At 49.2% G+C, this 16,691-nt stretch overlaps 3 protein-coding genes and 1 long non-coding RNA gene across 4 annotated transcripts; 1 reads left to right on the plus strand and 3 right to left on the minus strand.

Annotated features, from left to right (window-relative positions):
- Positions 1-156: 156 nt before the first annotated feature.
- ift22 (intraflagellar transport 22 homolog (Chlamydomonas)) lies at positions 157-1,772 on the minus strand. Its single transcript, XM_028983526.1, has 5 exons — positions 1,378-1,772; positions 1,215-1,297; positions 816-905; positions 544-746; positions 157-397 (listed from the first exon to the last, which is right to left on the minus strand). The coding sequence occupies exons 1-5, from the start codon at positions 1,414-1,416 to the stop codon at positions 249-251; spliced, it is 564 nt and encodes a 187-aa protein (XP_028839359.1). The 5' UTR covers positions 1,417-1,772; the 3' UTR covers positions 157-248.
- A 761-nt stretch (positions 1,773-2,533) lies between these two features.
- ftr82 (finTRIM family, member 82) lies at positions 2,534-7,161 on the minus strand. The gene is made up of 8 exons (XM_028983525.1): positions 7,082-7,161; positions 6,371-6,988; positions 5,242-5,337; positions 4,761-4,994; positions 4,072-4,231; positions 3,788-3,847; positions 3,500-3,571; positions 2,534-3,376 (listed from the first exon to the last, which is right to left on the minus strand). Exons 2-8 carry the CDS (start codon positions 6,959-6,961, stop codon positions 2,856-2,858), a joined length of 1,734 nt encoding a protein of 577 aa, XP_028839358.1. The 5' UTR covers positions 6,962-6,988; positions 7,082-7,161; the 3' UTR covers positions 2,534-2,855.
- A 66-nt stretch (positions 7,162-7,227) lies between these two features.
- LOC114793007 (uncharacterized) lies at positions 7,228-13,775 on the minus strand. The gene is made up of 3 exons (XR_003750182.1): positions 13,762-13,775; positions 8,325-8,438; positions 7,228-7,248 (listed from the first exon to the last, which is right to left on the minus strand). It is a non-coding gene; the product is annotated as an uncharacterized LOC114793007 (long non-coding RNA).
- On the plus strand, positions 12,531-16,687 carry ftr83 (finTRIM family, member 83). The gene is made up of 7 exons (XM_028984591.1): positions 12,531-13,279; positions 13,799-13,894; positions 14,151-14,384; positions 14,471-14,630; positions 14,710-14,763; positions 15,212-15,295; positions 15,951-16,687. The coding sequence occupies exons 1-7, from the start codon at positions 12,698-12,700 to the stop codon at positions 16,475-16,477; spliced, it is 1,737 nt and encodes a 578-aa protein (XP_028840424.1). The 5' UTR covers positions 12,531-12,697; the 3' UTR covers positions 16,478-16,687.
- The last annotated feature ends 4 nt before the right edge of the window (positions 16,688-16,691 follow it).

Raw genomic sequence — 16,691 nt, forward strand, 5'->3', positions numbered from 1 at the left:
ATACCATTGTGTGCCTAAGCAAGACACTTAACCATGAGTGTCTCCAGGGGGACAGGTCCTGTCCCTGTAACTACTGATTGTCTGATAAATGCCGTAAATGTAAAATATAAAGGTCAACAACGGTGTTTTAAATAGGAAGTATCAAGATGTCATAGGTGAACAGTAACATGCTGCATTTTAATTCAGCTCAATTCAATTTTTTGCATTACTTCACGTACCATTTTAATACACACCTACAAATATAACTTTTAAGTGATTATTGACATTTCCTCACGCTCGCGGCTTTCTGACAACGTGGTCACGACGGCGGCCAAATATCGGCGAAACTCGCGCCGCACTTCTTCTGGCTCCTCTTCAAGGTTGGAGTGAATAAGGAGCAGCTTATTAAGATATGAAGCTAGAGAAAAGACAAAGAAATGATTAGTAAATAAGTGTATATTACCATCCGTACAGGGAAAAAAAAGGACACTGCAACATTTGCCATGCCATCAATTGTGATCCTGACGTGAAAATCCTGAGGTTTTTTTTTTTTTTTTTTTTTACCCAAGACCGGAGGTGAATTATTCCCGCCACTTCCTGGTTTGTGATGAGCTACCAGCAGACACTGGCTCTCCAGTAAGCCTTGCGAGGCTACGAAGCTCGAGTGCCACGTTTCCACGTCCTTCAGGTGACCTGGCGTGTCCGGATTGAACACCACGACCACCCCGTGGCAGTCCTTCACCACTGCTGGCCAGCAGGATTCGAACCTGTGCAAGCACAGTAACAACCGTGATCAACGTTTCGTGTTTTAGGTGTGGTGTAAGATGCGTCGGTACCTAAAATCTCCTCCGCAGTCCCACAGCTCCACCTCGCACGGCACGTCCTTGTCATTACTGCCTTGATTCTGCGTCTCGAACTCCAGTATCCTATTTAAAAAAAAAAAAAGTCAATTTCAGACCCCATTCTTTTGCTGTTCACATAAGTGAAAGTGATTGTCATTGTGATAAACTGCAGCACAGCACTCGGTGACTCAACAAAATGTGTCCTCTGTATTTAACCATCACCCTTGGTGAGCAGTGTGTGGGGACGGTGCTCAGTGGAACCATGGCGGTCCGGTATTCGAACCTTCTGGTTACGGGTCCACTTAATTATATTAATATAGTATCTATAAATGATCCTACTTGAAAGAGTTGGGATGGCAAGCCAGTGGAAGTGAGCAGCCTGCCTCGGCGTACCTGACCCCTTGTGTCGGGCTGTAATCGCCGCCGACCGTCTCCACGGTGTCGGAAAGAAAATTAGCCAAGACGGTCTTTCCACACTGCAAAGCAAAGCATCGCGTCTTGGTGAAATCGGACCGACCGGAAACAATCTGCGCGGACGGCTGCTAATTCTGCTCACCCCGCTCGGTCCAACAATGAGGATTTTAATCTTGAACATGTTAGCCCGCTAGTTTGTAAAGTTGTACTGTGACCAGCGAGCCATAATAATCCGCCTCTCACCACCTCGTCGGTGCTTCACCGACGGAAGGGCGGCAGTACAGGAGTATTTGTTGATTTAGTAGTAATGCTGTAGCAGGTTTAGCCAACAGCTACCGCAATAACAGCAGCAGCGGCGTTGCTAAGCTACGGAGCGCCGCCATGTAAATCCAGTCACTTTACGACAGATTCGCCAATCTGTGTTTAAAGATTGAACTCGCCTCGAAAAAAAGACCCTTGTCTCAGATTATGTGTACATATAAAGTGCACATATTACAGTTTACAAGTGCACGGGAGAACGCTGTACACTTTTAAAGAGAGCACTTCCGACGTCCGAACAACAGGGGGCGACACCGACCTTCTCAGTTGAACATCAATCAAGTGCTGCTAATGATGAACATTACCATTAAAAGATATTAAAAGATGCTCGTCGAGAAGGTATGTCCATTCGAGATTTTGTCCTGCCATCGTTAACATTTTCAACTTGACATCAAGGCCAATTTCAACCTAATTGGTTGGGACGTCCTTATCCAGAGTGACTTACAATCAGTAGTTACAGGGACAGTCCCCCCCCCTGGAGACACTCAGGGTTAAGTGTCATGCTCAGGGACACAATGGTAGGAAGTGGGATTTGAACCTGGGCCTTCTGCTTCATAGGCGAGTGTGTTACCCACTAGGATACTACCATGTAGAAACATGCTTCTTCTGTTCATCTCCTCTTTCTCTGTTTGCTCTCCTTTGATAATATGGCAAAAAGTCAAGTTTGTTCTGCCGAAAGACTGTTACTGTTACTGTTTTGTAGGAACATGCACTTTTGCCCCCTCTGATGTGAAGAAATCAGGTCTGATAAATGGAAGTAGAAAGACCTTGATGCTGCATAACTGGTTCTGTTTTTGACCATCATGAAGAGAGCAAAATTGCAGGAGCACAAGTTGTCTTGATGATAAAAAGAAGAATTTGCTCACAAATTATCTTGCAAGAATGCAATAAAAATTGCACCAGGCTTACTTTTGGCATTCATTGCACGTTGAAAATGAATTGTAATATGACTGTGTTATGGATTTAAAAAAATTGAGACGTAGATTATCAAAATTTTATTTTCATATCAAATGAATATTGTTGTGAAAAATATAATGCATTTGTCGTAATGGCCTTTGTGTAGATAAATAGTACTCAAAAATGTTATTGTCTCAAAAATATATGTGATTTAAAAAAAGTAAAAAAAAAAAAAACACTGGTGTTTTTATCTCAAGCCATTAACATGTTGAAGGAAAATTTATACTGAATCATTCATGACTTGACAAACATCTGAGCAGAGCACAGGTACAATAGAAATATGCAGAAGGAGCATATTTCTCATAATGAATTTTTTTTTTATACAAAAGAAGATATGTATAGTGTTCATTTCAGTTGGCAGATTTTGACGGACGTGCCCACGCCGAAGCCGGGGTACAGCGGGTCGGTGAAGGTGCCGCTGAACCGGTGCAGCAGGTTCATTTTCTCGCCGATGCTGTAAAAGGCCAGCACCCCCGCGCCGTGGTCCAGGTAGACCCCTATCCGGGGAGAGTGGGGGGCGCTGATGTGCTTGTCCACCCTGTTGTGCCAGGCCGAGTAGCCGGAGTCGGAGCACAGCAGGCTCCAGGATTTGTCGTTGTATCCCAGCAGGCAGAGCGAGCCCTTGCCCTTGCGGCTGATGCTGCGGTAGGCCACGCCGATGGAGAACTCCCCGCTCCACTCGATCTCCCAGTAGAAGCGGCCGCCGGAGAGGGCCTCGCGGCACAGCACCTGGGCGAAGCTGTCGAAGCGCTCGGGGCTGTCGGGGTACGACTGCAGGTCTCGGGTCCGAATGACCTTCCTGTTACTTTCGGACAGGTACAGCTCCTTGTACGCGGTGTTCGGGTCCAGTCTGAGCTGGCAGTAGTCTGGAGAAAGGGGCGGAGCCACAAGGTTACTCCAGTTATGATAATCAGACCATTCTACTATACTGATTGAAACGTATGTCTAATAAATCCTCCAAATGATATTAAATATACCAATATACTCACATTTCAAAAACTCCGATCTGTTTTTGGGCTCTGCAGGTGGGGGCGGGGCACTGTCCACTGTGACGTCTTTCACTAGATGGAGAGACACGAGATGAACGACCCTGGTAGCAGTGTTCAGAAACCCCCGTCCTACCCACACTCCGGTGAAATGGCCAGAGTGCTGCGGCTCGCTGGTCATGTGCTTAATTCGTGTGTCTGGACTCCATCCAGGGTTTCGGTGGAGCACCCTGACATTACGCTGCTTTGTTGGCCACTGCAGGGAAGTACAGTGTTGTGCTCGGCCCTTACCTCGAGTAGACCTTTCTCTGCTGGCCCGGTTCTCCATCGTGTAAACGGGAACTTCGTTCACTGTTTTACAAAAAGACATCAGAACCCATTTTAATGCAATATCTCAATGGAAAGGTCTGATGCATCATTGGGGTTAGTTTCAAATTAGCTGGAATAATATAAGTTCATATATGTTCTCCATATAAGGAGAAAGGAGAACATTTGAATGGGAATACTTGAGTCCATGCAACTGAATTATTAAGATGTCTGTGTTGGTGCTTTAAACGGTCGCTTTTATGTCTAACCGGACTTAGAAATCTTCAGCAACTCTTCCCTGCCCATCTCTTCCAGACGCTCTTTGATCTCAGCCACTGCTTTCCGTGCCGCTGCGAAGGAAAAGTCCGGGTTGAGGGACACCTTGGGCACGAACGTGTCGTCCGTGGGGGTGCAGAGATAGTTGAAATTCTGTCACGAGGCACAATGAAAACAATTACTGTCACAATGCGGTTTATCATGAAATATTATGCAGTGTCACACACATGAAGATGCAGTGTCATCTTCATGTGTATACAGATTTATATCATTATGTACAAATTGTCACTTATTGTCACTGTACAGCCACCATATCTACTATAAATCAGTTCTAGAGATCAAGATGACATATATACTTGGTTACCAGTGTGGTAGTAGCCTAGTGGGTAACACACTTGCCTATGAACCAGAAGACCCAGGTTCAAATCCCACTTACTACCATCGTGTCCCTGAGCAAGACACTTAACCTTAAGTTGCTCCAGGGGGGGACTGTCCCTGTAACTACTGATTGTAAGTCGCTCTGGATAAGGGTGTCTCATAAATGCTGTATATGTAAATGTAAATGTTACCATGATCACTTGTCCCCAGCTAGCGGTGCTTCTTAACATAACACTGAATAGCGACAAGGCGACAGCGTCATTGCAAAACGCGCCAATTTCCGATTCGTGGAACGCGCGTGCACCTGCAGGAAGTGGATGTGGTCCTCAGTGCTGTACAGCTGCTTCAGGCCCGTCTCCTTCTTCTTCAGCTCGTCGATCTCCTGCTCCAGGCGCTCCATCAGCCCCTCCGCCTGGCTGAATGCCGCCTTCTCGTTGATGTTGATGAGCTTGGTGACCTCTGACCTCATCCTTTCGATGGAGGTGATCATTTCGTCGAACATCTTCTTGCTCTCGTTCATGGCCCTCTGTGCTGAGCTCTGGAGAGGGTAAAACACACACACGCAGCAGAGAGTTACCCAGATGGCCAAGTGCTCTCTTGCCCGCTTTACTGAGCGGTTTGTGTGTTGTTGGCACAGGTAGGCATGGTGTAGGTAACTTTCGGCCTGATAGCAGGGGCTTGGCCTTGGCACGTCCTTTGTGTGACATTGGAGCTCTGATAAGACGGGAGGGGTAAAAAAAAAAAACACTTCCATGATAACAACCCCGCCTAAAATCGCCACTTACTTTGAGGGAGTCGACAGCCGTTCTCAGCTCCTCCAGCTCCTTTGTCCTCTGCTGGCACTTGTGGCGGATTTCGGCCTGAGAGACGCCCAGCAGTTTCTGTTGTGGAGCGCGAGAACACAGAGAGCATTGAGGGTCTCGTTGCGCAGTTTCGCCAAACAGCCGTATCGGCGCCCAATTAATCGGCGGCGCTAAAAGGATCAGCCGGCGGACGGGCGGGACTCTCTCAGGGGACGCAGGGCGAGAGGCAGAATGCGAACCACGCCGGGAATGCGGGGCGGCCGCCGCCTCGCGCCGCGGCGTCGGGGGGGAAAAGTGTCAAGGTGCACGTCGCGGCCTGCGGCGGGCCGCGCGGGGGCTTTAGCGCAACCTTTAACCAGGCCCACCGGACCATTCTTCAAGATAAGCTGAAGGAATGCGGGGAATCCGGGGAGGGAAGAATAAAAGTGTGTGTGTGTGTGTGTGTGAAGGAGAGTGTGTGGCGGGGATTGTAAATCAGGGAAATGAAAGGAACCAGGCCCCTTGTTTATCGTGTGTTGATGCCGTGGATTTTATTCCCATGTCACGGACACCACAGGAACCTAAAAAAAATGAACGTTCTTCACACCGGCGTGAAAGAACATGATAAGAACATCCTCCATTCTTGTTATATTTTATCTTATCTTCTCTCCTGAGCTATCTCTCCACCCCACCCCACCCAGAGAGTAGCCGTGGGATCATGGGAGTTTTTTTTTTTTTTACTGTGGTAATTGTGAAGAAATTCCTTCTGCTGACCTCAGAGGAAATCAGGAGACCACACTGCTTCTGACAATACGTGTCCACTGAGGTGGGAGATGGTTTTTTTTTTGTTTTTTTTACTTCAACTCTCTTACTGGTAATGTGGGGGGGCTGGGAGCTCCAGCATTCCTCCAGGACCTACCTCCTAATCCCACAGCTCACACAGATAAAACCATGACAAGGTTCCTGACTCAAAACCTCGTGATAGCGAAGATCTGTTCTGATGCGTGCCTGAAATTCTACTTCTTTTCCCTCTTTTCTTACCCGACAGGTTTAGCAGAACATGTTCTGCACAGCAGTAGAGTTTCAGTGAATGAAGGAGCCCAGAAAGGGCTGGAAAGATGCCTTCACTCACCTGCTTTTCGCTGCGCTCGGCCTCGGCGGAGACGATGTCGTGTCCCCTGTGCTCACTGACCGTACAGATGGCGCAGATGCACATCTGGTCGGTGCGGCAGAACAGCTCCAGGCTCTTCTGGTGCTGCGGGCAGATCTTGCGGTCCAGGTTCCCCAGCTCGTCCACCAGCTTGTGCCGCTTGAAGGTGGCCGACTCGTAGTGGGGCTGCAGGTGCTTCTCGCAGTACGAGGCCAGGCAGTTGAGGCAGGACTTGATGGCCTTGAGCTTCTTCCCGGAGCAGAAGTCGCAGGGGACGTCAGACGGCCCCGCAAAACTGTTGGGAGCCGACTGCGGCAGGTTTAGGTTCAGGCCCGTCTTCTTGATCTTCTCGGCCACCTTGGTGAGGGTGGCGTTGGGCCTCAGGATGGGTCTCTGGGTGAAGGTGATCCTGCACTGCGGGCAGATGTAGATGCCGGTGTAGTCGGCCTCGTTCCAGTAGCCGCTGATGCAGTCCATGCAGAAGCTATGTCCACACGGGATGGCCACCGGGTCCCTCAGCAACTCCAAGCACAAGGGACAGCTGAAGTAGTCTCGAGTCGTGGCCTCCGCCATGTTTGTGGCCCAAAATCACGCACTCACCTGTCAGGAGGGAGACGTGAGAGTCGTAGAGAGAGAGAGAGAGAGAGAGAGAGCGAGCGGAGCGCGGTGTGGCCAGCCGGAGACGGGACCTACTTGTATGTCTGAATTCCTCAGGTTATTGATTGAAAGCAGGCTGGTCCCGCCCCTCGCGCCGAGTGGGCCGGACGCCTCCCGGCCGAGATAAACTGGTCGGGCGAGCACTGCCGCAGGAAGGGAGAGGGGGTGGGGTGGGGTGGGGTGGGCGGAGAGAAGGGAGGGAGCTGAAAAAATAAGCAGAGGGCCCGAGAATGAATGAATTGTAGTGGAGGACTCACAAGAAGCGTGCCAGCTAAAAAAAGAAAAAGAGAAAGAAACACAAACCCAGGCTTTAGTGTGAGTGTCGGGTTAGCGACACCCCCACTGGTGAACAAAGTTCACACACCATGAACATGAGTTAAGTAGAGATACCCAAGGTAAAATTTTACTCCAGTAGGAAAGGTCCTCCCTTTAAATTCCCACTTATATAAATAAAATATAGAAATAAAATGATCTTAATCACAAAACCTTGCAGGCAAACAGTTTGTATTGGGTACAACCAGGCAATGTTTAAAGTTTATTCGTAGCTTAGTTGCAACTTAAGACTCAAAAATGTGTTTTTATTTCAATATTGCATCTGTATGTATGTGCATACAATTTAAACATGAAAATTTCCATGAAAAATAATAGGACCTTATATAAATTCTGCATAAAACTACACATGTGTACATGTGTCACTGTATTTTAGTCAAGTATTCCCGAACTAGGAACTAGTTTTGACCTGTTTTTTTTTTTTTTATCTTCTCGGAAGTATAAAGGAATGACTGATAATAATGAAGGACAAAGGAGTTAAATGTGAGAATTCAACTTTGAAATGTAGTGGAGGTAAAATACAACATCTTATATAACACCAGCCAGTTACCTTTAGTTTGGTACTGTCCACTACTGGTCACTCCTATATCAACTCAAACCTGGTTAATCATTGGCCACTATTTGCTGTTCACTTTTGTGTGCTTATCTCATTTCTGTTCCCAGATTATAGCAAATGCTTCAGTCATCTCATAATTAATTCTAGCTTCATTCATTCAATTAATTAGGTTTATTCTGCTGGCATTTTTGTAAAAACTACGTTCCCCAAAATTGGTTTTTTTTTCTTCTTTTTTTAGTTTTAGTTGCAACAGATCCTCAGCGGGACGTCCAGGATGCACCGGCACCCGGCTCTGCACTCTGCACTTCCCTTACGCTCCGTGCCAAGAGCAAACAGACCTCGCCAGTGTTCGAGTGCGCGGAGACAATGAGGAGTCGGGCCGACATATTTAACCTGGGGCCAGTTGGACTGGTCCGGTGGGCTTCGTCATGCAGCTGCGCACATCGGTGGCTGACAAATGTGACATGTCGTGCAGTTGCTGGGAGAGGAAGGAAACGAGCATAAATCCTAAAAAAAAAAAAAAAAAAAAAAAGATGCGTTAATGTTTTTATTTCCTGCCACCGTGTGGAGACAGTAGACAGCCGGCAAGAGGGCCACACATGACTGACACAATGACAAAAATGCTTGTGTTTTTGGATCCTGGCATATTTGAAGTGATTGTCATTGTGAAACACTGCAGCACAGCACACAGTACACACAACGAAATGTGTCCTCTGCATTTAACCATCACCCTTGGTGAGCAGTGGGTGGTTTGGAATTCGATATCACATCCTGGCCTCACATTTTACACTAAAAGCTGTGGAAAAACAGCGACACTGCATGCTAATTAGCCAAAACTGGACGAGCCTTGTCACCTCTCGTTCATTGGCTATCGAGAGCTGCATCTCTGGGAAACGAGTGGTTTTGAACTGGCGTGACCCTGACCCTCAGAATGCTAAAGACAGGATGAGCACAGAGACCTGTGCATTCTAGGTTACGCACTGGTTGCACAAGTCCCACTGCACTCCTCCCAGGCCGCCTATCTTACCTCACCTCGCTGATAGTTTCGCCTCATTCCTTATTTGGGCAGGTTTCTGATAAGCCGGTTTCTCTTTCCTCTTTTTTTTTCCCCCCTCTCGCTCTCTTTCTGGTGTCGGTCCAGGTCCAGGAGAGGGCTTACTGATTAACTACCCGCAGGACGGGCGAGGGAGGTCAGAGTTCAGCCGCAATGGTTGAGGTGTGCAGCCAGGAAGCTCCCGATCGGGCCTGAAGCCGCCACAACCCTTTGATCGGCCGCCGGAGATCCTCAGGTTACGCCATGCGCGCCGCTGGCCCCCCCTGAGCTCGGCCTTCATTACGCCAAGCGGTCAAGGGGAGTGTGTTTACGTTGCGGCCGACGGAGGGTGACCGGATCCCAGGACAGGAGAGCGAGGGACTTTCTTAATGTAAAGGTCAAGAGCTGGCTGCACTTATGTGACTGGGCCGTGCGTGGAGGCCAGCTATTTACTGGTGGTTTGCGCAGACAATGGCTACCTTTGTTACTTCAAGCAGATAGAGGTACAGAGAGACGGAGAGGGCGGTCGGGAGGGTGAGTGCAGGTATTAGAGCCCGGTGCAGACAGACAAATGGACTGGCAGCTGAGTGGAAGCAAGAGTTTAAGAACAGAGGAAAACATTTACGGCTGCGGCGTGGCTTTCGTTGTTCGGTGTTTTCCAAGACCAGCGGATTTTTAAACAATGGTAGCATCTAAACCGTAAATTTCCATATGTTGGCAGGTGTAGAAAGTTGTCGTGTCCCCTGTTCTGTTCCCAGAATGCCATTGTGTAGGGTTCCCTTTCTAGTCCAGAATGTTCCTAGAAGGTCCCAAGTACATTGTGTGAACATTGAGAGAACGTTTGGGGGTAACTTTTACCAGTATTACTAGTGTTTGCGTCATGATTCATAGACATCTGATGTTCTGGACCTCTAGAACCTACTTTGATCCCAAAGCCACTCCCTTGTTTTACTGCATTATTTTGAATAGCCCTTCATCATTCCCTTCTTTTTCTTCTATTTTTATGAAGTCCCAGTAGTTCTGAGTTTGCAAATCATCTGCACTCCAGATGCTCTGGATCTTGACTGCACCTCAAGGTGCAGATTATCTTATCTGCCGTGGTTGGAAATGAAACGAGGAACACGTCAGGCAACAGGTTGTCCCAGAAGCATGGAGGTGTTATAGATGGACTGCACACTCCTTCATGATTTTAAGATGTGCATGAGACGTTAAGGGCTCGATGCAGCCCGTTGTTTTCTACCAGCACGCCATTTTCTTGTTCGTGACATTTTACTACCCCTTCAAATGAATCATAAAATGACATAAACAATAAAAAATGTGAGCACATGCATCATGGGGTGTACAGTAATGAAGCTTGAACTTCACCCAGTGTTCTGTGTCTCTTGTTACAATAAATAGTGATAAAATTTACGCACATAAAGCATTTGGGTTCTCCGGTTTGTGCCGGTACTGTGCGTTATTTTCAACCTCTGCGGCGTGCGGCTGTAAATCTGACGCGTGACGGTTCCCAGTCCTGCCCGACGGGCTGCTCACATGCAGGCCATGCTGACGTGCTGCTGTCAGGCTTATCAGGCCCGGCCACATTCCTCCTTTCAGCTCTGAAACCCCACAACCGGCATCCTGGCGTGGAGGAATGCCAGACCTGTAGAGTGAGGAGAGTGGGGGCTGAACGTGGATGAAGATCCACTGATGCACCTTCACGCGTAGTTTTAAATCCGATAAGATGTGGATCATGTGATCAGCACGGTGCAAAGGTCAGCTCACACATAAACGCAATTTAACGTTGAAATTAGCATAATAAATAAGCGATCAGTCTGATAACAGACAGCCACAAAGCATCATGGCCTCTTATCCAACAGAGAAACACAACGATGGAATTTTAAAAAACGTGGCATACGAAACATCCCCATGACAACGGGGGCGGCTTTGTGACTCTGTGGTTTCTGGCTGTCCAGATAAATAGCGGCTAAGATCATTTGGCAGAGCCTGGAGAGTCTCTCTGTGAATAAAACATGAGTTGGGCGCCGAGTTATGGCCGAGGAAATAAAAGGGGGAAGTGAAAAGCCCGTCGCCGACTTCTGTCATGAGGTCATTTCCTTTGTGCTGAGCCGCATACCGGCGGGCTAGAGGATTACGTGGCTAATTACCCACCTCAGCCACATCCCCTATTAAACACGAGGACCAGTTGTTACTGTCTAAAAAACGTACGAACGAGGCGAGCCGAGCGGTCGGGCGCGAGCTAATGAAAAAGGAAAAACCATTTCATTCCCCCCTTGTCAGGAATTTGCTGCCCTTTCACACAAAGGGCCATTTTAGCCAAAGCAGGATTTTCCTCCCTCCATTAATTTCCTCCGCTTTCATCTTTCGTCTGCTCGGGGGGGGGAGGTCACGCTGCGCTCCGAGACTAAATGGACGTCCATCACTGCGGCAGCGGCCAAGCGGCCAGTGGGCCTTTAAACCCACCTCCTCACCAGGATGGGATGACTCCAGCCCGATATATACCTGCGATCTCCTGTTGGATGACTGGCGAATTGCATTAGAAATGAAAAGAGTTTTATGAATCTCAGGCCCAGAATCTTTTAAAGTTCCTGAAAGCAGCCCCACGCCTGCTGAGAACGACATGGTATCAGATGTTCTACAGCCCCTGAGCGCCTGCCAAGTCGTTATGATTGTTCCTCCTCTGTTCCAGCGTTCCTTCCCCTCCTAGTCCTTATCCTCTCCTGCCAAGGCTCGGACTGTTTTTTCCGCTCCCATTATGCTCCCGTCAGAATTGTTCTCCAGATGTCTGTGCCGTCCCGCTACTTTGGTCCTTTGTGGGCGGACAGTGTGCGGTCGGCGGGGGTTCGGATGTCTGTGTGGTCTGTTGGGCTGGGGGTGGGGCGGGGTGGGGACCGGGATGTTGTTGGCCTGGGTGGGGAAGTTTTGATGGTTGCTTTGGAGAAGGTTAGGGCCGCCGACCTCGGCCAGACTCTGGTAGCTTCGCACAATCACGTAATCACGTGAACAGAGGAACAAGGCTTGATAGTTTCATGCAATTATTTCTACATCCAGCCTTCTTATAATGCAAGCAAATCACAACGAATCGGAACTAGAACCAAAAGTATTTAGTTCTAAAATACTGCTGCAATTCTTTGATCTGCAGTCATTTTTTTTCCAGATGAAAAAAGAGGATTTTTGAATAATTCTGTCAGGTTCGCACATCACCTTGTGATCTCCAGCCAGCTACGACCAGAACTAAATGCCGGATAAACAGTGGAAAATGAGCGTGGAAAGTTTACAGCAGTGCCGTGGCGAGCCATTCGTCTTCATTACTCTGCTGTAACAAATGATTCCAGACGAGAAGGTGATGCAAGCGGATAAATGAATTCGGTATTTATTTGACTGTCTCTCGCAAGGTAGGTTGTGCCGCCCCAAATTTGTCGGGATGTGGCAGAGTGACAGGCAGACCGGTGACGGTCAAAAAGAAAGTTGAGATCGTCCTGATATCACACGTTTCATTCATTTTTTTCTTTCACCTGCCACATTCAAATCTGTCCATTTGGCTGGCTTGTACGTTTGTCTTCCTTTCCTGGAATGGCCACACCCCTCGTCGTTTGACCAGTTTCTGCTCAACCAGTTTGGCCTCCCTCCCTGTTTACAGTATAAAACTGAAGTTTGTGGTTGCTGATCACTCAGCTCTCGGACAGTCTGTCGGTATCAGCCGCCATCGTCGCTCTGCCACCCCGTGAGTGAGATGTCGGCCGACCAGGACATCTGTCACCTGTGTAAGGAGGAGCTGAGGGACCCCGTGTCCATCCCCTGTGGACACATCTTCTGTGAAATCTGCCTTAAAACCTACTGGGACCATGCCGACCCCTCTGGAAGCTACGTTTGCCCGCAGTGCCGGGTGTCCTACAACCGGAGACCCACTCCTCGGGCCATCCAGTCCTCCAGGTCTTCTCGCCAGTCCTTCAACAACCGCTCACCCGAATTCCCGCCAGCTCCCCCTGCCCCGGATTACAACTATGCCGGACCCCGCGACGTGGCCTGCGACATCTGCATCGGCAACAAGCTGAAGGCCGTCAAGTCGTGCCTGATGTGCCTGGCCTCGTACTGCGACAAGCATCTGAAGCCCCACCAGGAGAACGCCGCCTTCAAGCGGCACAAGCTGGTGGACGAGATCGGCCACCTGGACCGCCAGATCTGCCCCCAGCACCAGAAGGGCCTGGAGCTGTACTGTCGCACCGACCAGATGTGCATCTGCGTGCTGTGCACGGTGAAGGAGCACAAGGGTCACGACATGGTGTCGGCCGAGCAGGAGAGGGCGGAGATGCAGGTGAAAATGTTTTTTTCAATTCTAAAACTTTGCACGATTGAAAAACAGCTCCACTTCTGTAGAGCGGGGGGAGGAAAGTTGCGAAACGTAAGATTAGAAGTGATCCGCTGTAACACATTTACATTTTACATTTACAGCATTTACCAGACTCCCTTATCCAGAGCGCCTTACAATCAGTAGTTACAGGGACAGTCCCCCTGGAGACACTCAGGGTTAAGTGTCTTGCTCAGGGACATGATGGTAGTAAGTGGGGTTTGAACCTGGGTCTTCTGGTTCATAGGCGAGTGGGTTACCCACTAGGCTACTACACCCGTAAGACAGGATAGTCCAGTGACTGCAGGAGTACCTGCCAAGCCCCTAAACAAACACTCCATGCAACGCGGTGCGGTGACTCCGCCTGTAGCACGACTTTTCTGCAGTGGAGATGCACAGAGTGAAAGACATGGTTTGGTAAATGATTGATCTTCTCTCTGAAGGCTCACATTGTCCCGTTGTCCACCCCCCTCCATTCTCCCACAGCAACGACTGGGAGCCACACAGGCAGAGATCCAGGAGAAAATCCACGACCGGGTGAAGCAGATGGACGAGCTAAAGCAGGCCGTGGACGCGCTGAAGGTGGGTCAGCAAATCATCTAGAACAGTGGTTCTAGATGGGGGGGGACTTTCAAACTTGTGATCTATTTTCGCTGCTAAAATAGACCAAAACAGTCATTATTTCATCAAAAACGTAAGTGACTTAATATTCTATTCTATTTATGCAAGGTGGTGTTTGGGATGTGTGTGTGTTGGGGGGGCTGATCTAGAATATAGACTTCAGAAAGGCTAGACAGGAACGTAGAAGGTTCTGATGACGAGAACCCTCCACCCACAGAACTCGGCGCAGAGGGCCCTGCAGGAGAGCGAGAAGCTTTTTGGCGACATGCTGCACTCCATCGAGAGGATGCAGCAGGAAATGACCAAGCTCATCTCGTCCAACAAGAAGGCGGCGCTGAACACGGCGGAGAGCCACATGGACCGTCTCACCCAGGAGATCACCGACCTCAAGCGGCGAGACAGTGAGCTGACCCAGCTCTCGCGCACCGAGGACCACATCCACTTCATCCAGGTGGGAGACGAGGCCACGACGGCCCAGAGGGCGTCAGGTCAGGAACGTCTGCGGGCGCCTACAATGTCCTCTTCTTCTCGGCGCAGAGCTACCACATGCTGCTGGCCCAGACCGACGCAGAGGAGCTGCCGAGTGTGACGGTGAACCCCTACTTCTCCTTCGGCTCCATCACCAAGGCCGTGTCGGACATCAAGCAGCAGCTGAACGAGTTCAGCAACGAGGAGCTGGTGAAAGTGGCCAAGACGGGTGAGACAGCGCTGCGCCCCCCCGTTTCCTCCGTAACTTCTGCCGCAACTTCGCTCAAACTCCTGGTCTCACGTTTCAGTCAACAAGATGCCCTTCTGCCAGCTGGAGGAGAAGAAGAAAAAGACGATGAAATGTGAGTTTTTCTTTTCATCTTTTCATCTCCTCATCACGGAAGAATGCTGGAATGCAGGAATGCCGTTGGCCAAACGCAGGTGTCCAAAGCATTCCCGGCGGGTCGCTAGGCAACGACTGATGTTGCCAGATGCAGATTCCGTTTCGCAATGTTTTTCATTAAATGCATCGCAGGCCTGAATTCTTTGCTTGTTTTTATGTAATATGTTCCCCATTAGGGAGACAGTAACTTATAAAAAATACTAATAATTCAAGAAAACGTATATCCAGAGCAGTCAAGAACCTGCACGTGAGTGAAAATCGAAATTAGAAACGCAAAGCCATTGATTGGTAGCTCTTCATAGCTTTAATGTGCACAATGACGAATATCACAGTTCCAACATTATCGGACATGCGAGACAGGGGTGGAAGTTTGCATGGTTTTATGGGATGCTTTCCTTTGTCTTCAGCTGATGAGATTGACAGGACCGCGGTCCTGCAGTCGTACAGGGCGCCAAGCCAGGCCGCCCGGGGCCGGGACGACTTCCTGCAGTGTGAGTAAACTCAACTTGGCACTCTTGCTTTGAGGTATCCGCTCGGCGTCAGGTTTCTGGAGGTTTGGAAGGAGTTTGTGGAGAAGGTGCAGCCTGGCCCAGCCCTGCTGTCTTGGATGGACAGAATGAGGCATTATTTGGTTACGACGAAGCAGATGTTGAACAGGAGCGGCACTCGCGGCACTCCTCAGGGTGTGAATTCTGTCCACAGTGAAGGAATGCAGCTCCATTTTATTTACTTTTTTTTTATTTTTTGACACTCCCGGCCTTCCAGATCAGAGACGCTCTCGCCATATGTCTGACCACCTCCAAATGTCCCACCAGCTTTGACCTGTCGCGGTGGAAACCCGCGCCCCTCTGTAGGCAGGTGACTTTCTCCATGAATTCTGAGTGCATGCTGGTACACACTTGAGCGCAGTGTCCTCGGTGTTTCTCCCCTGTAAACCTCGCAGGGCTCATCAAGCTTTCCAGGCTCCACTAGCGGTGCTCTTTTGTACAACTTCTTGCCGGTCGACCGGTTGTGGTCTTTGGGTTTTGGTTCTTGACTTTGGTGGCAGGATGCTGCAGTTCAGAGTCCATTTTGAATGTTGTGCTGGCAGGACGCTTCTTCTGTCTCCGTATTTACCAGACCTTTACAATTCTCCCGTGTCCGTAGATGTCTGTCAGCTCACCCTGGACCCCAACACCGCCTACAAACAGATCTACCTGTCGAGGGGCAACAGGAAAGCCGCAATGAAGAGGGACCCCCAGGCGTACAGCGACAGCTCCCAGCGGTTTGATAGTCTTCCCCAAGTGCTCTGCAAAGAAGCCCTTTCTGGAGGGGCTTACTACTGGGAGGTGGACTGGAGTGGAGAGGGTGCCTCCATTGGCATCACCTACAAGGGCATCAAGAGGACGGGGTACGGAGACTCCGCCCGCCTCGGCTACAATCGCAAGTCTTGGAGCCTCTTTTGCTCTGACTCCAGTTACTCCGCCCGACACAGCAAAGAGCAGGTGGAGATCAACGCCCCCTACACCTCCCGAGTCGGGGTGCTCCTCGACCACCCCGGCGGCACTCTGTCTTTCTACAACGTGTCGGATTCCATGTCCCTCATTCACCAGTTCAAAACCACATTCGCAGAGGCGGTGTACCCTGGATTCTGGGTCTGGTACGGCTCAGCCGTCACCATATGTCAGCTGTAGATGTGGGTTATATGCAGAATTACAGCCTTTATTATTTAAATGATTACCATTGCTATTGTAACTCTTGTTGTATGGGGAATTTTTAATAGTCTTTCAAATTTAGATGGATTAGTAAATTGTTTGTTCTAGTTCTTTTGTTAATAAAAGTGTTTATTGGATGCATTATGTTGCCCACAACATGAATTTATAAATAAAATCTCTGTATTTTAATTGC

This window comes from Denticeps clupeoides, chromosome 6 (genome assembly GCF_900700375.1).
Source record: "Denticeps clupeoides chromosome 6, fDenClu1.1, whole genome shotgun sequence".
Taxonomy (NCBI): domain Eukaryota; kingdom Metazoa; phylum Chordata; class Actinopteri; order Clupeiformes; family Denticipitidae; genus Denticeps; species Denticeps clupeoides.